We start from the raw sequence: 23051 nt of genomic DNA, 5'->3' as shown, positions 1-23051 counted from the left end.
CATCATTTTCTTGATCTGAACAAAAAAAAAGAAGTTTGATGCCTTTCCATCCATTTTTTTCTGTTTGCTCGCTAGACTGGTGAGTAAACTCTAGTGAATAACCTACCTCGCTCAGCATTCTGATTATATAACGTGTCTTTACACCATGTCTGAAAATGGACCAAGAAGCAACAATGTATTTTCAAGAAGTAACTGAACTTGGGCAAATGTTATTTCTTCTGATGTGTCAGCTTGCTAATGCCATGCAAGTGATGGCACGCAGGCATCGGCATGCCCGCATGCTCGTCAACAGTTGGAAATGGACATGTTTCATGCTTTGGTGAATCCGCACCGTCATACTCCCAATGCCTGGCAACACACTCGCGTCAAGAAATTCTGGGAGGTAACTGGAACATAATTTTACAGACAAGCTTTGGCCAGCACATTTTATAATGACCAAGAATTTCAGGAGACATAAAATGAAACCGCTGCACTACAGTGTTCTTTCCACAGAATCGGGTTTTCAGCTGAGTAACAACAGTGTCAATGCTGGCATAGAACACAGGGTTAGATAATCTTTGGTTTTCGCAGAGTTTGTCAAAATGTTTTTTTGTATACGTCTGTGGCAATGTGCCCCGCCCCTGTGTGTATTTTTGTGTTTTATGTTGTATGTTTCATGTGTTAATGTTGGTGTATTGTAGTTGGTATAGTTGGTATAATGTCGGTAATGAGCACGAGTGTTTAAAATGTATAATTGTATTTAGGCACAGGGATTGCACTTCACTTCATGTGCATTTAAAGTATTTAATATGTGAGCACAGGGTTGCACAGAATTAGTTCACGTGCTGGGATTCCAGTTAATTAGTAATTGAATCCCGGCACAATAGTATATATAGATGCACGTTTTACTCACTCGGGGTTGTGTGTTCGGTGAGTGGAGAATGGGTGTGGAGAGGAGAGAATTAAAAAAAACTAAACTAAGTAAAGTAAATATAAGTTTATTTTTACTCACCGTGTTTGTTTGTTTTAGTGTTAATCCGTTTTGTTTGTCTGTTTATTTTGGCCACAAGTGCCGTGTCCTGTTTTCTGTTTAAACCTTTTATTTTGCAATAAATGAACTGAGGGCAGCCATTGAGTCTCAGTTTCAAGCCCAGTACTGTCTGTCTGTGTGTTTCTTTCTGACCTGACGTCATCCCTGCAGCTAGCCTGTCACAATGTCATAAGCATTTTTCGGTAAAATTGATTTCAATGCCCCAGCTAGTTGCAAGTGAAGATTTAGTTTTGCCAATCTCTTATTGCAGCTGCCCATTCTTGTTGGTGAGAAGTGTTTTTTTTCGATCTTCAAACAGCCAACCTGGTTCACAATACGCACTATCCAGTTTTTAAAGAATAACACAACCACTTCCTGGGAACTTTATCTCCATTCTTTGTAATAATATTCACTTGGAAAGCATGTGTTTTTTATATCTTGTGGGAAAGGTCCTTTAGGCTTGTGTGACCGAGCTGTTGTTGAGTGGCGTGTGGGTGGTGATGTCACGGACCAGGAACAGAAACCAAAACACAGAATGGCGGTGGTGAAACTGAGCGCTCCGGCGCTCAGCTATTTTATTAAATAATAATACAAACAAAAGATTTAAACAAACAGCAAAACAAAAAGACGTGTTGGCCAAACAAACAAGTATTGTGCTGGTTTTTAGCCAGCACGTCTAGCAATTGTTTTGGTTTTAAATCTCTCACAGCCTCTCCTCTGACACTCTCCGCTTTAGCGCGGACAGCTGGAGGTTTTTATATTCTGGCCGAGGGGTTAACAAGCTGTTAATTATCTTATTACCCCTCGGCCACAGTCTACATGAGTTTAGTAAGGATGCGTGACTGTCAGCTAGTTAAATAATCAGTAGCTAATCAGTCATGCATCCTCACAAGGTTTTTAAAATACAAAAACAATAACAGATACGTGGCGCTTCGCCGTAATATAAAACAAATATCATAATATAAATAAATAATAAACAAACGGACGGGACAGAACTTGTAAGAACCATTTTTAATAATGAACTTTTTTACATTGGTATCATGATCGATGTGTACTGGAAAGTTTGCTCTATCAGTAGGGAACGGGTCATGTGGATGACAATGACTGGTTTCAGCTTCAAGTTTTCTTATTCGTTTTCAATCAAAGTTTAATTATTTGCTGTATTTGCCTCATTGGCAGTCGCTAGTGGCAATGAAGTAACAATGTTGTCAAAGGATACACTGGTATTTTGACTGGAGCAGGATAACGACGATTGGTCTAGGTGTAACTCTGGCTGTGACCATGATGATACAGGATCATGGATAGCAGGCCTAAATAGAGATGTTATTTTCGGCAACTTGCTTTTAAGCATCTCCTCTCTGTCTTTATTTTGGCGCTTTTGAGCGCCACTCAAATACTTTCTTGCACCACTAGAACGATTCACTCCTCATAGTTAAGTCACTCACAACCTAAACTGAAAAATGTATGCGGTGATGTGAACAAAATGGCTGCTGCTCTTCTCCCACTCAGTCCTGCACAATCCTGGAGGCGCCAACGTGCACGGAGCATTGACCCGCCCCTGGATGCTGACTGGGCCGGTGGGCCCTCACAAAGATCTTCCATAAACACAAGATAGTCAACTCTGCCTTTTCTTCCATCCCTGTTGAACCGGTGCATCATGGGAATCCAAAGAGTTCTGGCAAGGGCGTAGGTTTGGTTTGAACATTGGTGGGGACACAATTTTTTAGGGGGGCGGAGTCACGGTCGCTAGGGGGGTTTGGGGGCATGCCCCCCCGGGAAGAAATTTTTTAGGAGACAGCTGTTAAATGGTAACTTCTGGTGGCTTGAAATGAATGCTGGACATGAATCGAGGACAATCTGATTGACATGAAGTTGGCTGGTATACACTTAAAACACTATGATAAAGTGTCCCTCCTGGAAGCTGGTTTGACATCCCTGCTATAGAATTACTAATAACCTGAATTATAACCTATCCCAGCCTTACTGTAAGCTACCAATACCCCTGGCGCTACAAGCATGAGCACATGCACGCTTACGTGCTCTGCCTGCCACTCCTGTGTCTGTGCTGCTGCTCGTACCTGGGTGCATTGCTTCATTCACCTGATAAAATAATAAATTGATGCATGCCATATAGAGAGAAAATATATGGCTATGCTAACTTTATTTTCTGAGTATTACTATACAGCATTAGCCTACTATTATATCACAATGTGCCTCAAACAATAATATATCTCAAAACTGAGTAACACTTTCACTGTTATAATCACTAAGTCATTACAGACCTCACCTGAGACCCTGTTGCTCCACCTGCCTCTGTACTGCTTTTACCAGGTTGCACTGCTTCACTCGCCTGATAAAATGATAAATTGATGCATGCTGTTTAGAGAGAAAGTATGACTCTGCTAACTTCATTAGTTTTTGCTATTATGCTTGTCACCTAAAGCCAAATTGAAGTGATTAGCTAACGTTAGTTGAATGATGATATCAAAACATGCTCATGCACACTCACACTCACACACTCTCTCTCACACACACACACACATAATGATTTAGCTGTGAAACAAGCTAGCTAGCCACCAAGGACGTGGGGTTAGCAGCTAGCAATGGGTCGCTAACGTAATAGGTAGGTAGGTCGGTAGGTTTATTCACTCAAACTATGTTGCTGACGACCAGACAATACCTTCAGCCCCGGCACCTGGCTTTCATTCAGTCAGTGGGTCACACTCATATCAGACTGACCGGCAAGCGTCAACATCAGTTGAGCGTCTTTCCAGAGTCCAGCCTAAACCAGCGGTTCTCAACCCCCACTGAAATTTATTTGTATATCTGTCGTCGTCATCCCCCCCCCCCCCCGATTTATTTGACTTTTTATATATTTTTTATTACTGCCTATATAATATAGTGCATTTATTTAGCCGCCTGGATAGTCACACTGTCCATTCAATCAAATACATATGTACGTGTTCGCTTTTTACACACACGATACAAAAATATCAAGCAAGGAGTAAGTTAGTTACAAAGGGAGGAAGGAGGAGGATTGAAATAATGTGACAACGCATTAACCAACAAACACAAACTAAATATCGAATTAAACTGATTATATTTATTCTTATTTTTTAAAATAAATGTGAAAATTGTGGCACAATATACACCGTTTAAGAATGACTAGAATTTTTTTTTATTTTAAACCCGGAGATTTACCTTTCACTCCCGAGTCCTTGTGCACTTTCGCACTTCAATGAAAACAACACACTCTGCTGGTCCCTGACCTCAGCCACGCACTGAGTCCGTGTTACAGTGATGCATTATGGAATGGCCTAAGCCAATCAAATTAGCAGGGTTTTTTAGTTTTTTTTTTGGAGGAGGGAGGAGTAACGAGAGGTGGGGGGGGGGGGATCTTGAGAGAGTTAACCCTTTGTGGAGCGGATAAAATGACTTGACAAAAGACGTTTCAGATTTATCAAAATTATTGGTAGGGACAATTCAACAGTCCCTTGACATTGGTAGGGACATGTCCCTACCGTCCCTAGCTAAATCTGTCTTCTTATGCGTCTTTAACTTATTTAATATCCTGTCTATCACAAAATATCATATTGAACAGGCAAGAAATTAAATATTATGTGTAGATGATATATTCTCCCTTTAATCTACCCATAATTCAAATGAATTCTTATAAATATAGGACCTTGTTTTAATAAACAGACATGTTTTTAATGTGAATAATTATATCTCAAGAGTGGCAAGGCAGAGTTACATGCTATTTTCTACCTTCCTGTAAAGATGGTGTTACATTATTTAGATCCACCGCTTAGGTTAATTGATTAAATTGTTTATTAATAGTGGCAGTTTTCCACTTGCATTGTCCACATTGGCATCAGGTGCTAAATAATCCTCCTGGCCAAAGCTTTTTTTTAAATTGAAAAATAAATATGAAATGACAAATTAAATGCATCATATTCAATTAGTACCATAAAGAAACAACAAGGAACCAGAAGCCTGGTCTGGTTGTATAGTGTTTTACATTCTATAACTGAGGTCCCTTTCAAAAACCCAATGAAGCCATTTTGTCTGCTTTATGTCTTTTTAATGTCTCTTAACCACAGTGACTCTGTAAGACAAGTGTTTGAGGTGTTAATATACAGAGCTGGCAGAAAGTGGTCAGGAGTATTTCCATACATGCTGTGGCTAATCTAACCGAAATACAGTACTGACACAGAACAAGCCATGGGGAATGCAAGATTGTAATAAAACAAAATTAACACAAGGAGCTTCTGATGAAACCAATATCAAATGGTTAATTAAGTGATACAATGTATATACAGTGTCATGAGCTGCTTATATTTATTTAGCCATGTGATGTGCATGTATGGGATATACCAAGGGCTTCTGATTTTCATTTTTAACCAATAAAAAGCAATAAAATACCCCCATACAAAACCAAATGAAATCCATGTATAGCCAATAAACACCAGAAAAACACAGGAAATGGTTACTCAATTTACATTGACTTCACCCCTTGGGCAATGTCCCTCCTTCCAGACTTGTATCTATCATTGATTCGTTCTGAATACTGTAAACCGCCCCAACTACTGAGTGACAGCACATTCTACATTTCTATTGGAGACTCCGCTTGCGAGATTTAAAACGAGATTACAATTAGAAGGTTTGTTAGCAGGATTTAAAGCTATATTACAGTTAGATAGGAAGAATTTAAAAGAGAATTGCAAATTGTGATGAAATGTAAAAAAATGCCTAAACACACAAAGACCCCAGAACAATATGTCTGTGACCATAAGGATTTCGTTGCCAAAGACAGCAAAGGTACAACTTAAGTGGGCAAGTACTGTCGAGTTACTATACATATTGTGCCAGAAAAAAACGCCTTTTGGAAAGTAACCAAAAACAATAATTTTATACAGCATATAAAACTTGAAAATAGCTAAAAATACATAAAACTTGAAAATAGCTAACAATAAGCACAGAAAAACTGAATTAATAAAAACAGAAAAACAGAAGCCCTAGATATACCCCAAATCATGTTTATATTTTAGATAGATTTTTGTAATTGTTTTAATTGGGATTTATTACACTATTCACTTTAGGTACTGTGATTAATGACCCTGTTAGATAGTGATAATGTTAAAGTCTAACCAGGATTACGGCAAAAGAGAACTTTAGCAGACTTTTTTTAAAAATCCAACATTGGTGCTGCTCACATTCCCCAGTAGCCCTGCATGTATTCTGACCCTTTGCCCTGATGGTTTTAGTCTAAGACTTGAATAAAAGCTATCGTTAGAGAGATTTACATGTGAAATACTTCAGAAAGTATTTGGTAGAAGTGGTGTAAATACTTGTGTTATCTGCATGTAAGGAACATACAGACATTATGATATGCATTTTGTTTTGGCCAGAAATTCTTGAATCATCTCCTGTCACAGTCACAGCCCATGGATTACAGTTCAGTAGCTTTATATCTTTGAGAATATAGTAAACTGGACTATGTGCAATAAAAGCAGATAGGGTGGGGAGCTGGAAATATGGTTAGGATACAACAATTGTAGAAACCTACTTTCTGAATCTCCAGATGTGTGCTCTTAAAGTCATGATAGTATTTGGTTAATTCCAATTTGCATTAATCCCCAGACCTCCTGGTGATTAAATAGGGAGCAATCCAGTCCTATTTACGCTCAAATTCTGCATCCACTTTACGCTTGCCTTGCGTGCACCTGTTTGGCGTTGATTTGAAATGATCGCAGTCCTCCAGGACTGGTAGCACAGGACAGCCCATTATTTTTTATTATTTTATCCCAATTTAGAATATCCAATTATTTTTAGGCTCAGCTCACGGCTACCACCCCCGCGCTGACTCAAATTTATCTTTTGATTGATGGACTCCTGAAACACAAGGAAGAACTGTTTGGAGAATGAAGCTTGAGGCTGGGAGCAACCGCAAAAGAAAGAATATGGAATCAAATCAGAGACAACATCAATGCAGTCTCCTGTATGAAAAGAGACACAAAGCAAATTTTAAAAAGTGCAGATCTTAAAAGGACGAAAGACAAGCAAGCACATATTGGAGCATACGAAACAGGAACAGGTGGAGAACCACTGCCCAAAAAAACATTAACTGAGATGGAACTAAAAGTATTGCACCTTATAGACAAATATGCATTCGATGGTGTGGGTGTACAGGACTCTCTTTCTGTCCAATAGCTTAATATTAAGAAAAAAAAACAGAAGCGGTGCTCTCCCTGCCCAAGAGAAGTGGGGGAGCAGCGCTCCCCCTGTGACCCCCCAGCACTACACCCCTGGACACAATCAATATTGATGTTTTGGAAGAAGGCTGCTCAATCACTGCAAATCATTTAAGTGATAACAATATACATGAAGAGGAAAACATACACATAAGTCCATTAGACACCCGTGACTCAATTATACATGAAAATGTATGTGGTAAACGCTGTAGGAAAAATCATATTGCTGAAGCCAGTTGCTTGCTTGCAAAGATTTGTAGACAAAGAAAAAAAAGAGACATACTGGATTTGTAGTTAAATCCTGTCAAGTTACGTATCATAATTTCTTTCAATTACTGCTGACAAATAACAGCTGCAAGTAATCTCCAAGAAGATTAACGCTTTGTTTGTTTAATTTACTTTATTTATAATGGCTTGACACTGTTTGAGTTGAAAATGTGAATACCGCAGTAGACTATATGAAATGTGCTCTGATATGCATCATTGCGTAGTAAAATGAGAATACTAACACATTTATGTGGTTTGTTGTATCAGTTTTTTTTCAGAATTACAAAGCCAATATTGTTCTAAAAATCGTTTGGGTAATTTAACAAAGTCACACTCACCAAGTAGCCAGCTGTCAGTGAATGCACCAGTTTCATACAGCCTGAATATTTGGCTCCTTTGCAGAATATATGCATCATGACCTGCTCCAGGGAAGTTTGCTAGAATATTTGTACTGTTACATTGGTGGTCACATATTACTTTTACATTTAATGAGTGGTATTGTTTGCGATTTCTAAATGTAGCCTCATTCATGCTTGGTGGTTTTATTGGAACATGAGTACAGTCAATACATCCTATGACTTTTGAAAATCCAAACGTATTATGAAACTCAAGCTGCGTCTTTACTTGATCTCTCTCTCTGTAGTCGGAAAGCAAATGTATTGTGCTATTCGGTTAATCAAATTATCTGTTACTTCTGCAATACATTTTGATATAGAGGACTGCGAAAGACCTTGCCGGTCACCGCTGGAGGTCTGTGACAGTCCATAGTGTGGTCACCTTACTCAACGCAGGAATTGCATGATTCCTTCTAGATCATTTTGCAACGTTTCACAAATATCTATAATGGTCTGTTTATTTAATCTGTATTTTCTTATTATTTGTTGCTCAGTAGCATCCATAAAGTTTTCACGTATTCTGTAAATTCTATTTTCAGGGTATAGTCTATGTCGCCTTTGCCACCCAAGCAATTGCAAATCCATTTTGCAAGAACAAAAGATCCAATACTCAAACAGGTTTGTTAAATCACATTTGGTTCGAAGGAAATCGTCGCAGCTTGGCTCTGCACCACCTATTAAATTGTCTTAGTGCAACCAGGTGTAAATAGGGTGCGAAGGACAATACGGTGTGCTTAAAATTGATACTACTACCTCAGACCACCTGCGCTTCTCATTTCCATATTTCATTCAACAAGATGCGCTCATTTCATGGAGTTTGGCGCAGGTGAGACTAGTACACCTTTACGCCACTACGTTGCTTGATTAGGCACTTAATAAAAATTGACACAGAGAACTTTGTGGAATGCAAATAAGACTTGCCTCTTAAAAATCCACCTATATGGGTCGAAATGAACCTGTGTGTGGTATGAGACACTGGAATTCCTGATACAGGGAGGGGAGTTGAAGGTATATCGTATTAGCATTTTTTAGTATTGCACTATGATGTTTATTTTAAGCAAGTCAGAATATCCAATTCTGGTCACACATACTGTTCCCCATTGCTGAAGGAAATGCTTTATGCTGGTGGAATAGAGGATGTTCTTTATTTATGCTTCACATCTTCAATCAGCTTTACTTAAATGGCCCAACGTATGGGGTTGCATGAATTAGATACTAGCCCAAGTTAAAAACAAAGATAAAAATGAATTATAAAGATTGGGAAAATTATTTTTCATAGGAAAACAGGTCTGTGTACATCTATAATAAATCATATGTCTTGTAGCCTTACTTCCTCGGTAGCTGTTGGATCATAATTATTACAAGGATTTGGAATGATGAGAATTTAGACAGTTACAGAGCCCAAGGGGATTAACAAGATTAGTTCTTATCCTCTAGTTACTATGGTTTTAAGTGTTATCGCGTGTTCATTAAAATCAAGATGAACTCTTGAGGATCATATGATTGAGATCATAAAAAGAGCTATAAATGCTATCATCCGAGGAGCGTTGAGCCTTTTTCCACAACCAAGTGCTTTTATTCATTAAAGATCCAACACACATTTTCAGTGACCATCCCTAATTGACAGCTGCATCACAATGTGGATTCCAGTCAAACCTCCAATACAAACGTAGAAGAAGCACATGCAGTCACAGGTAAGTCTTATTTTCAAACACATGAGAAACCACTGTTGACCGATACTATGAAGGACACTTAGGACTATGAAGGACACTTAGGACCAGACCAGGGAGCTGTACCAGCCACATGACAGTACAGTATGTATAGTCGGTGCTGTAAATGTTTTACAGCTGTGGAAAATGATGTCTTCATATTTAAACAAAATGTTGAATACCTGTACAGACAATAATAACTTGAGTGTTGTGCCCTTCTTTAGCAATGAATGGTGGCAAAGCATATAGAAAGGTGCATGTACTGTATATAATGACTATTTTCAAGAATATCTGTTGCATTCTGGTTTCACTATACAAATAAACACATTGATTCTGTATAAAGTAAACGTAGCAAATGAGCATCATTCCAACAAGTAACTCTAATGAATTATCGAGAATTAAGTCTCATCTTTGGTTTAGGAACCTGAACAAATCTTCAAGGCACAAATAAAACACTTATAAATATGAAGAATACATTTATTAAAAGTACAAACAAAAATACATACAAAACAAAAACAACAACTTGTAAATAAAAGAAAACAATAAAAAAATACACGATGCCAAACAAAAGTTACATAAATAATATAAAAATAATCAAATAAGAAACAATAATATTAATACATTTTCACACACATAGGAAACAAACAAGCAAAGTTAACAACACCTTATGTCGTCACTAATATTGCTTACTTACTTACTTGATGAATGAATGAATTAAACTGGAATGTTAAAAAGGCAAAAAAGGCCAAGACACACATTTGAGTGTAACATTTTATACATGATGTTTATAACTCATATTGTGTGCATTGTTTCAAACAATTAAATTACATTTAAGACAAACATAAAAAACATAGTATAAAATAAAACAAAATAGAATCTTAATGTTTAATGAACAGCTTCTGCACTTCAAAGTTGTATCAAATAACCCTTGTAAATCTTGCTTTTTGGGCTTTGCGGCACTTACCAGCTCTTTCTTCTTCATGCACTCCATCAGTATTATGAAGAGGTGCTGGGCCTGGGTACGGCTGTAGTTAAAGGTCTTCTGGATTGTGACCAGTAGCTGGTCCCTCAGAGACTCGTTGATGACCCTGGTGTATGAGACAAGGATGTTTAGCTGCAAATACATTTCTGATAAAAAAAAGCCATGAAGTAATGAGATTTGTGAAGAAAATCGATGACCAGGATTCTCATAGATTGGCTACAGTTAAGGGAGAACAGTGTTGTGTGATGCATATTTAACAAAAAATGAAAATGCTTTTCACAAAACAATTATCATTAAATGCTTGTATATTTCTCTTGTCTGTGGCCGTGTGGGAAAATGTAGCAGCACAACATGGCTTGAACTCCACTGGTTCAACAGGGGGAAATGAGATTTGAAGGTGGATAACAAAGAGGATATTTATCACAAAAATGTTGTCATATGAACAAACATCTGGGTTCTCACTCACTAACGGCTGGTTTCACACAACCTGATTAGCATTGATCTTACACTAGCTACTGTTACCTTAGGTACGGTAAACACTGCACCGTTCCTTCACCATCACTACCTACACTATCACCCTATTTATACACCTGTGGCTTAATTAATCATTTAATCACGTATTCAATTGATGGCTCCCGCCACATCCCCACATGTTTTTGCAGGGAGGAATTTAACTCCCTCCCTGCCACCAAATACCCCCCCCCCCCCCCACACACCCCCGTGCACCTGCAGGGCTTTCACCCTACCACACTGCCACAGATTCACATCAATGTTATTCACTAATAGCTTTCAAAATTCATTTCTGCCATGTTTCATGTGGGCGAATAATCAGATTGAAGGTAACTTATTTAAATATTAATATTTAAATAGGAATTTCTCTGTTTCAATTAATGCTGTTATAGGAGAAAGCCAGTGGACACTGAAAGTATTTCTTAATGCTGGTTTTCTTCTGCATTGAGCAAGTGAATCCTAGGAGAAAATGGAATGTATTTCAAATTACATACATTCATATACTGTACACAAGATATTGGGTAATATTTATCTTTCAGTACTGTAGTACTGCAAGTTATGTAAAATACCGTACCCATAATATCCATTATACATTATAAAAAGTACAGTCAATTTGCAGTATATCTTTTATAAGGGTTAAATAAATACTGTATATGTCCAGATAAGAAAGAATGTCTTTGGGACTTGAAACTGAGTGAATTAGACAAATTATCTAATATAAGAAACATAACTTTACACAAGCAAACTGCATTTTTGTGAATATAATGCACATGTATTAACCATGGGGGGGAATAACTATGGACACTCGTACTCTGAGAAGCCAATATAAGTCATCACAATGGGTCATTATAGTGTGGAGTAGTGGTTAGGGCTCTGGACTCATGACTGGAGGGTTGTGGGTTCAATCCCAGATGGGGGACACTGCTGCTGTACCCTTGAGCAAGGTACTTTACCTAGATTGCTCCAGTAAAAACTGTATAAATGGGCAATTGTATGTAAAAAATAATGTCATATCTGTATAATATGTATAATGTGAAATAATGTGATATCTTGTAACAATTGTAAGTCGCCCTGGATAAGGGCATCTGCTAAGAAATAAATAATAATAATAATAACAAATGCCATTTACAACATCTGTGAGGGAGTTTCAAGATCATTCAGATGACACACGTGGTTTCTTAACAGACAGGATTGTAACGTACCCTCCATCCTCAGAGTATTTGTGCCCGAACGCAAGGATGTCGGAAGCACGCCCGCTGCCATCACAGACAACCACAGGCACAGGAGGAGTGTCTCTCAGATACTCCAGCACAATGGAGATGACGTTAGGACCTCCTTCCACAATAAGAGCAACCACCGGAACCCCTTGTCCAATTCCTGGGAAAAGCAGAGATAAATGAGCAAGAGCCACTCAATCTCCAGGAGTTGACATTTACCTATTGCCAAATTAGCTAATGAAGATGACCGCGGTAAAATGTACTGCCTTTTCACTTAGAAGGACTCGAGTTCAAATCAATAAAAAAAGATAAAAAAAGCATTGATCATGTCTGATGACTAAGTAATTACAAATGCAATGAGCTCAGCACACTAGCTGTAAGTACATTGTTTATATAAAGTAATCCATGACAACCATGCAGAGAAGCTGAGAGGGGGAATTAAGTCACAGCTTCAGGAAAAGTACAGCATGCTTTTCTGAGTAAATAATTTAGCATCTTGAAATACACCTACAGTGATGCCACCATGGCATATGCATTGATGTGTTGAAAAGGTTCTAGAGTCACAGCAGTGGATGCATTATGTTCTGTCTATTCTTAGCAATTGTTAACCAGTTCTCACTACTGTATATTGGCTATTGATATCACGTGTGCTACAAATGACTTCTCTAGGGTTAATTATGAGTGTGAATGTATTTTGATTGGTCTGTCAGGAACCTTAGACGTCTTGCATTGGTTATCTATTTTTTTTTACAAGTTTAGATGTTAGTTAATTTGAATTCGTAGTGAAGGAGTTATTTAGATTAATTTGAAGTACCTTCCAATAATAGACATTTATCTCATTTATCAGAGATCTGGTTTGTTCTGGATTATTTCTTAATGGGTTCACTCATCCCTGCCATGTATTCTGTCCCTTTTTTTTCACATCTTTAAATGTCTTTGTTGACAACATTTCAAAATCCTTTTTACTTAGTAAATTGTAAATAAGGGAATCTAAAGTAACATTGATAAGACAAAATGCAATTAACTAAAATACTTGATAAATAAAGACAGTTGACAGTTATCTTGTTTTCCTGTATCATAAAACCTGCAGTACAACATAACACTATTTCAGGAATGAGCAGAAGTTATTTTGCAGTACTGTAGTTGCTAGTTATAGTACTTTTTTTGCTAGTTTTTTTGCTTTCACTGAAAACAGTGGTAAACCTGTCTCATGTGCAATAAATTGCTTACACGTTGTAGTCTGTACAAGGCAAGCAGCCTCAAATGTCATTATGAAACAAAATCATCTGAATATCCTCCTGGATTAGACTTAAGGAGAAACAAGCAGGCCTCTTTAAAAGCACGCCTCAGCAGTCAGCAGAGGCTCCTTTCGGAGTTCAGTAAAGAAGCTGATGTAACGACTCGTGTGAGTTTTGTATGCCATGGAATATCACTCGTGCCAAACGTCCTGATGAATATTTTTCTAAAATTAATATTATATGTACATATCTTACGACACGTCATGAGCAGGTACTGTAATCCCTTTCAAAATAAATACAGTGCATTTGTCATGCACAAAGCTCTCAGCAGTATTTAATACATGCAGCAGTCATACATCCTTTTTTTAAACATTCAGATCTTCAAGAGCTTGTCAAAAAGAATCCTTACGGAAATGTGTGTTTTTATGTGGTGGTTTTGGTGAAATCAGGGTAGTTATTGTATTTTGCTGCATAATAACTGAATATATTTTATTTAAAGTGTGTAATACATACAGTATAAACAAAAATGATGAAAAAACACCAGTGTCACATTTAAAGTGTAATACACTGCACAATAAAAATTACACAGAAACTGTAGGCTCTGCAATGTTCTATCAATTGTTCTTGTGTATTTTGCTGCCATCAAGAGATAAAGTCTCGCATAAAAGATTAATTCTCAAACTGAACACAGCAGGGATTCAAGGACATGCATGCACATGGATTAGGGAGTGGTTAACAGGTACAAAACAAAAAGTACTGATTAGAGGAGAAACCTCAAAATGGAGCAAGGTAACCAGTGGAGTATCAGGGATCTCTGCTATTCCTAATCTACACTAATGACTTAGATTCCAGTATAGTAAGCAAAGGTCATTCAAAATTATCTTGACAGCATTCAGAACTGGGAAGACACATGGCAAATGACATTTAATAGAGAAAAGTGTAAGGTACTATATGCAGGTAATAAAAATGTGCATTAGAAATAACATATGGGAGATTGTGAAATTCAAGAAAGAATCTATGAAAAAACCTAGGAGTTTATGTTGACTCAGAAATGTCTTCATCTAGACAATGTAAGGAAGCTATAAAATGGGCCAACAAGATGCTCGGATATATAGTGCAAAGTGCTGAATTTAAATCAAGGGAAGTAATGTTGAAACTTTACAATGCATTGGTCAGTTCTGGTCACCTCACTACAAAAAGGATATTGCTGCTCTGGAAAAAGTGTAAAGAACAGTGACCAGACTTTTTCCAGGTTTGAGGGGCATGTCATATGCAGACAGGCTAAAAGAATTGAATCTGTTCAGTCTTGAACAAAGAAGACTACGCGGCGAACTGATTCAAGCATTCAAAATTCTAAAAGGTATTGATAATGTCGACCCAAGGGGAAAAAGAAACAAGGACTAGGGGTCACAAATGGAGATTAGATAAAGGGGCATTCAGAACAGAAAATAGGTGGCACTTTTTTACACAGAGAATTGTGAGGGTCTGGAACCAACTCCCCAGTAATGTTGTTGAAGCTGACACCCTGAGATTCTCCAAGAAGCTGCTTGATGAGATTCTGGGATCAATAAGCTACTAGCAACCAAACGAGCAAGATGGGCCAAATGGCATCCTTTTGTTTGTAAACATTCTTATGTTCTTATAACAACTACTGCACAGAGTATGTGCAATATTCTGTTATAATGTTTGAGAGAATAAAAAAATATATATAAAACAAGTCTTGCTTGCAAACATTTCATGTTTTACAATGTGTCTTGCGGCTCTCGGCCATATGAAAATATTGGTGTGTGGCCTGTAGGGTCAGGAAGTTTGGCCACCCCTGCTAGGAGTTACTTTGGCACATACTAGTGGAGAATATCTTAGATATGGAATCAGATATTTCAGTAATGGAGCATTACCTTTAAAGAACAACTGCAACTAAATGTGTGTTTCTTATTTGTTTTGTGTATGGTAAACTATGAAAGACTTTTCATTGTCATTGCATTCAACTTAGTTTTAAGTTAGTGATTTTGAGAGAATCTCTTTCAGTTAATTCTATAGAAGTTACTTTGACTACTTACTGAATGTTATTGTTGTTGTTTTGTTATGTTGTATGAATAAATCATAATAGTTTAAACAAACTGAATAGTCTCATTTGCAAGATTGCTTATATATGTTAGGTCCCCCAACCCGAATACAGCCCCATCTAGATTGGGGTTAATTAATTTTTAGAACCCCAAAATTTTTTTGTGTTTGGGATGGGGTTGGCTTGCAGATGACCCCATCGCGATATAGAAAATTCACTTAACCCAAACCCGATCTGAAGATCAGTCGAAAACACAACCTTACTCAAGCAGTGAGCAACAACGTCACAGTGCGCGTCAGTCTTCCAATAAAAGCTACAGTATCACATTAGCTGCTCACTACACAACAGTTCATTTTTGCTGTATTCAGAATAAAATAACACATCAAATAGCAACCTAAATATTCTACATTTGTTTAATTCTAACAAATAACAACATTAATAAAATAATCTGAATAGTGCAACAATTCTACATTGTTGGAATGCATTTTCTACTGTTTTGGCCAGGTTACAATATTTCAATAAATCACTCAATCAATAAATCAATGTATTTTTATATAGCGCATTTCATGGCAATGCCATCCCAAAGCGCTTTACAGGAAAAATATAAAAAATAAATAAATAACTACAAAGTACAATGTCATAACTAAAATAAAAACATAATTACAAACATTACAAACAAGATTTACATTAAAAAAATGAGAATGAGAGCCTATCACAACTAGTGGCAATGAGTTCCAAAGTTTAGGAGCACTAGTGGAGAAACGCCGACCTCCCAGAGTGACACACCTGGTCAAGGGAACAGCCAGCAGCTCTGAGCTTGAAAAGCACAGCTGACATACATATATATATATATATATATATATATATATATATATATATATATATATATATATATATATAGGGCCAGTTCCTCGGACAGTCTCAAAGGTAAACAGAAGAATCTTAAAAAAAAACGATATTTGAAAGGTATCTGTGACAGGGATGACGAGTGGTCTGATGTCAGGCAGAAGCAGGAACAAAAACTGACCCCAGGGCAAGTACTATTATTATTATTATTATTATTATTATTATTATTTATTTCTTAGCAGACGCCCTTATCCAGGGTGACTTACAGTCAAGAATCACAGTACAAGTATTAATACAATTGAGAGCAAGATAAAATACAATGTTCTAGCAAGTACAAGTATATGACAAAATACAATTCAATAATGGAGCAGATAACAGTGTCAGTGATAGTTACATCAGGATATAATTAAATACAAAATACTACATCTTAAATAACACTTGTGACAGATTACAGTACTCTAAAGTACAGGATTAAATGCAGTAAAATAGGGAGCAGATAAGAGCAAGCAAAGCGCATTAAGGAAGAGTGATAACGTGTCCAGAGGGAAAAGAGGAGTTCTACAGGTGCTGTCTGAAGAGGTGAGTCTTGAGGAGGTGCCGGAAGGTGGTCAGGGACTGGGCAGTCCTGACATCTGTAGGAAGGTCATTCCACCACTGCGGTGCGAGCGTGGAGAAGGAGCGGGCTCTGGAGGCAGGGGAGCGTAGAGGAGGTCGAGCCAGTCTTCTAGTGCAGGCGGAGCGGAGAGGTCGAGTGGGGGTGTAGGGAGAGATGAGGGTCTGGAGGTAGCTGGGTGCAGTCTGGTCAAGTATTCTTGCAGCAGCACCATTCAGCAGCATTGTGGACCAGTTCACCATTAAGATTATTTTATTAATGTTATTATTTGTTAGAATTAAACAAATGTAGAATATTTAGGTTGCTATTTGATGTGTTATTTTATTTATTTATTTATTTGTACAATTATTTCTAGCATTGGTCATTGTTTGCTCTAAATTCAGACAACATATGTCTAGGTCAGTGGTGCATTCATTTTAAGGAAATAAGTCTAGAAAACCCCAACAGTATTCTCAGGGAAATTTATGCCAGTGCAAGAAGTTCAACTGGTATTCAGTCTCCAGTTTTTTAACACTGAGACCCCAGTTGTCCAGTGCAGAGCTTTAAAAAAATATTTGTCAAAATGCCCTCCCGATGCAACAGCCTTTTACCGGCACCCACTCAAAGCTCCTCAGCAAATCCTGAACACTAGCCTAAACTAAGTGACAAAGCCAGTCTCTCGCAATGCTATACAAACCACTGCTTGATAAGTACAGTGGTGCACCTACATTCAGAAGCCGGGCTGCATCAAGGGAAATAATGTCTGTAACCGGACATCGATCTTAAAGCAGTTTGCTAAGCTACTGGACTCCAACACTGCAAAACAGAAAAGAGTGAAGTTCAATTGTATCCTCCTTGTATTCACCTCGAAATCTGACTCCAGACCCATAGCAGCTGCACCGCTTCCTTCCTTATTTTCATTTGAACCCCTGCCCAGACCATCCACATTATCAGCTTGTACTCCAGCCTCTACTTATGAGATGCTGCTTTCAATGCAAAAATGCACAATAATTTATTTTTAACAAGTAAAACTTGTACATAAGGTACATAAGGACCTTTTTATTGCATTGTATTACATGTTCCCATGTGTTGCTACAACTGTTTACATAAGATGTGTGTATTGTTTGCATTTTTTTTTTTTTTACATTTTGACCACTTTTTTAAAACTTTTAACCCTCAATGTTACTGCGTGTGTATCTGTGGAGATACATTAAGAAAACCCGTGCTTGTAGAGGCTGTGTTTCATGAAAGGCATCATAAGACACTGCATTTAGTAAAAAACACATCAGAGTTAATCTTCCAACCTAACAGATGGCACTGTGACTCTCCTTTACCATGTTTTGACATCCAAACACTATGACATCCTGTTGTGAGCTGAAGCACATGGAAACCTAAAAGGTAAGACTTTCTTACAAATAAAATAATATAGCTAGAGTGTTGGTGATTTTTTTAATAACATGGGTAAGCCTAGGCCAGGGGTTCCCAAAGTGCTGCCCGCGAGGACGTTTGGTGCGGCCCCCAAAGACGAGAACACAGACATTGGCGACACAGCACAATTACTCATTTTCATTCGGAGTGTCACGGAAAACTTGGAAGTATCAGAAGATCAGTCTCAAGAGCCTCAAGGATCGAACAAGAGGGGTGGACATATGTGATGCTGTGTGTCACACTCTTGATTCATTGATTCAAGTTGTCATGGTCAGTGTCACAACAGATGGAGCTCCAGCAATGATGGGGGGTAAGGCGGGTGCTGTGGCGCTGATAAGCAAGAAAGTTTTGGAAGACGGGGGTGTAGACATAATTCACTATCATTGTATAACTCACCAAGAAGCTCTTGCTGCACACGTACTCGGGATGGGGCAGGTCGTGGACATCGTTATCAAGACAGTTAATTTAATTAAAGCCAGAGGTCTGAATCACCGCCAATTTAAGGCCTTTTTGGAACAATCAGACGCTGAATTTGGGGACGTGATCTACTTCACAGCTGTCAGGTGGCGGAGCAGAGGAGCCACTCTGAAGCGCTTTTTTTTCTGTTGAGAAAAGAAATCACAGATTTCATGCACCACAAAGGGCAGGATTTGCCACAGCTAAGTGACATTGAATGGATTTGTGATCTGGCATTCCTGACAGATATTACCTCTCTACTCAACGATCTGAACCTGAAGCTGCAAGTGCATGGGAAGCTAATTTCTGCTCTATTTGACAGCGTCAAGTCTTTTGAGAGAAAACTCCTACTGTTGCAGGGGCAATTGAAGGTAGGCAATTTAGCCCATTTCCCAGCCTGCAAAGAGCTCTTGGAAGAGGAAGGAAAGGTTTTGGATCACCTGCGCTCAGACAAAAAACAATCAGATCATGGAAAAATTGCAGGCAGAATTCTGGCGCCGCTTCTCGGACTTCAGGAGCCATGAGCAGGCGTTTGACATTTTTCAGAAATGCAATTCAAACTAATTGATTTACAGGAGAGTTCAGAGGCAAAAACTGCATTTCGGGAGCAAAGCTTGATACAGTTCTACCAAAGCCTCTCATCAACAACTTACCCTGCACTTCGCCAGCATGCCTTTCGAATGGCTTCTCTATTTGGAAGCACGTACACTTCTGAGAAAACCTTCTCCACCATGAACACCAACAAATCCAAATTGAGATCCAGACTGACTGATGACCACCTACATTCAGTCCTTCGCATTGCAACAATGGGAATCAAGCCCAGTGTGTCAGAGATTGTGGCCGGGAGAAGTCAGAACCACAAATCTCACGCAAGCAGAAAGTAGGTAAGTTGATCCATTATTATTAATAATAATAATATACAACTAAAGTAACTAAGTGAAACTTTTCAGTAGGCTATGTAATGAGTAGGTCAACATAAGTGTATGTAATTTGGGAACGCTGGAGGCATTCTTCATTTAATAAAAAAAAACTTTATTTGTGTTCTGTGTTTTGCAGTCGGCCCAATCCCTCCACATGTTATGACAGCACTCGAGCCCTCAGCACTTCTACTTTTTCCTAAATTATTATTTTGTCGTCTCCTATCGCTTTCCATGGGGGAAGATGCTCAATGACTGTGATATCAAGACGTGAAGGTACCATCCAGACAATGTTCGATTACTTTATGCAGCTGAAGTAGCCAGCTAGCTTCTGTAATGTTAACAGAGCCACTGCGAGAAACGTTACGGTTCAGTATACAGGCACTTTTTCTGTTGTAGATTTTATTTTATTATTTTAAGAGCAAAACTGTATTCAGCTTCAACTACATCGGGAAAATGCTCTTTGTACAGGTGTGTAGTTTTAGAGTTCAACTTGGATCTTTTGTTGGGGAAAGTACTACTGTAGTAACAGTTTACAATTGTTACTGTTACATTACCTTTTTTGTACAATGTTTCTGAATAAGACTACAGTACAGTAGCTAGTAGGATGTTACGTAGCAATCGTATGTAATTGCATAAAAAGTGCCAATGTAATGGCAGAGAATTCATGAATAATTAATGCTGCATTTTAAATAGAAATGTGTGATTATTGTGTTGTATTCAGAAAGAAAAAATACAAATATCAAGATAAAATACAGTAACGTCTGTGTTTTATTTCTGCACATTTACTATGGAAATAGCTGTAAATGTCCACACCATGGGGCAATTTACATAATTTGTTTAATTCGAACTTTGCACATCTCAAACTATTTGTATGGTCCCCAGAGATTCGTATCAAGCGGAGTTCACTGTGCATACATTCAGCTCAAGTCAAGATGCATTCTGCCTCACTACTGAAGAATAACCCACAAAAGAGTTTAATTGGTATAGTTTGAATTGGCATTATCTTCTTTAATTGTTGTGACAGCACAATGTGAGATGTGACAACATGATATTGGTGCTTAAACCTAAGCCTGTTGTGGCACCAATACAATTTCAAAGCTGCTGGTGTTGCAGTGGTAGTAATATACATTCCTAATTTAAATACAAAAATGTATGATTTGGGACATATTTTGGTTTCAAACAAATTCAGGAAAAACTGAAGATGATACCAAAGGAAAGGTGTCTATCAGTTGATGAGCAAGTGATTCCATTCAAGGAAAAAAGTGTCCTGAAACAGTACAACCCTAAAAAACCCAATCAAAACTACCAGCTTTGGAAATGAAGAGGATGGGGCGGGGATCGTTCCTCGAGAAGACTGCAGCTGCAAGTCAGTGTGAACTCAAGCTGGTGAAATGGCAGGACAACAGGTCTGTCCACCTGCTCAGCAGCTTTGTAGGGGCACATCCCAGCACCAATATCAAAAGGTGGGACAAGAAGACAAACTAGGAAGTGAAATGTGCATCTGTTGTTAGGGTCTACAACAAGTTCATGGGAGGGGTGGACTTGCTGGATTCCCTTCTTGCCCTATACCACACTAAAGTACTGTAGCGTTCTGTGCTATGGGGATGAGACAGACTCGGGGGAGACCAGATGAGGTTCCACGTACTTTTATTTTTTTTAAAATTTCTTTAATAACACAACGAAACCATGTTTGGGCCGGGGTTCACGGCAAAATAACAAATAGCTGTCTCTCTCTCTTTTACACTGCAGACTCACTGGGGGTTCACACACTGCTTCACTGACAAGCACTCTCTCAGCCGGTACTCTGTCTCTCGCAGTCGCTCTCCAGTCAGACATTCACACGCGTTCTCCCGCTCGCGGCTTCCCCCCCCTCCTACTTATAGCCTCCGGGGGAACCGCCCACTGCACACACACACATGCACTCACGCAGACACACACCAACGGCGTGCCCCGTACTCTCACAATACATGGAACTTTAAACAGGACGTAACAAACAAGACAAACACAATGTCCAGGATGCTGCCATCGCCAGGGTCGTTACAGTACATTCCAAGAAGTACTATATGCAGATCTTTTTCCACATAATGGACTTGTGCTCTGTGGTGGCATGGCTGATGTACCACCGTGCCAGTGATGATTGTGGTGTCAGCCGAAAGCAACAGATGTCTCTTTTCACCTTCAAGACTGACATTGCCCAATCCTTGTACTGGAAGGGGAAAGTGAAAAAGAGGGAGAGACCAAGTGCTGAGCTTGAAGTACCCAACAAAGGAGAAGACAGACATCTGTAGCCAATGAAGATTGCAGGAAAGACAAAAACTCGATCACTGGCCAATCTTCCATGTGAAAAGAGGAAGTTGCAAATATGGAGCTTGCCAAAAATTGACAAGAGTGCATTTGTGAGAAATGTGGTGCATTTTTGTGCCTGGTAGCAGAGCGAAACTGCTTAATTGAGCTGATGGCATCACAAAGATCAGCTAGCCACAGGGAGAACAAAGATTCTGAATAAAAAAGAGGAAGAGTTTAATACATGTTGTTTACACATATTTTAGAATCATTCTATTTGCTTGATTAATTAATGATTAATATTTTTTTCTGTAATGGTACTATGTATCTGTGGAGATACATTAAGGATTTATGTTAATGAAAAAAAAAATGAGTTCAGATTTATGTTCAAAGGACCTAAATAAATAAATATTGACATTTAAAAAAAAAAAATTGATGTGTTTTTTATGGTGCGTACCATATATTAAATTACATTCCCTGCCTCAAGATGGCTTCCCATGTACCCGCATGGACCTCTCAGAACTACATTTCCCATCTCAGTTACATATATGAGCAGGAGGATGATGGGAAATGTAGTTCTGAGAGGTCCATGCGGGTACATGGGAAGCCAGGATTTTAACAATGAAAAGAAAAATTACAGGTACGTTATTTAAACAGTTGTAGCAACAGGTGGGGACGTGTAACGCTATGTTTTTTTGGAACCCCGCTACTTACACTTTAGTGAACCTGAGTAAATTATCTGAAACCTTTTCCATTTTTTGTCTGCATAGTTATAAGATGCTACAGGTAACCTCTTTGTTATTCATAAATAAATAAATACACATAATAAAGTTTGATTATAGGAAATTAAAAGAAAGTTTATGGAATATTAGATTTGCAT

The 23051-nt window shown here is 38.3% G+C and overlaps 1 protein-coding gene across 4 annotated transcripts in view; it reads right to left on the bottom strand.

Moving 5' to 3' along the window:
- The window catches only part of LOC117409338 (transient receptor potential cation channel subfamily M member 3-like), a 403329-nt gene that overhangs the window by 95341 nt on the left and 284937 nt on the right, over positions 1-23051 (bottom strand). For all 4 annotated transcript variants that reach the window (XM_058996498.1, XM_034015222.3, XM_034015223.3 and 1 more), the window contains exons 7-8: positions 12329-12503; positions 10599-10722 (exon numbers count right to left, since the gene is read on the bottom strand). In XM_058996498.1, coding sequence (XP_058852481.1) covers positions 10599-10722; positions 12329-12503 — 299 coding nt within the window. The remainder of the gene's footprint in view (positions 1-10598; positions 10723-12328; positions 12504-23051) is intronic.

This window comes from Acipenser ruthenus, chromosome 2, assembly GCF_902713425.1.
Source record: "Acipenser ruthenus chromosome 2, fAciRut3.2 maternal haplotype, whole genome shotgun sequence".
Lineage (NCBI taxonomy): Eukaryota > Metazoa > Chordata > Actinopteri > Acipenseriformes > Acipenseridae > Acipenser > Acipenser ruthenus.
The sequence above is the reverse complement of the archived record's forward strand: the minus strand, read 5'-3'. Positions and strand labels throughout refer to the sequence as shown.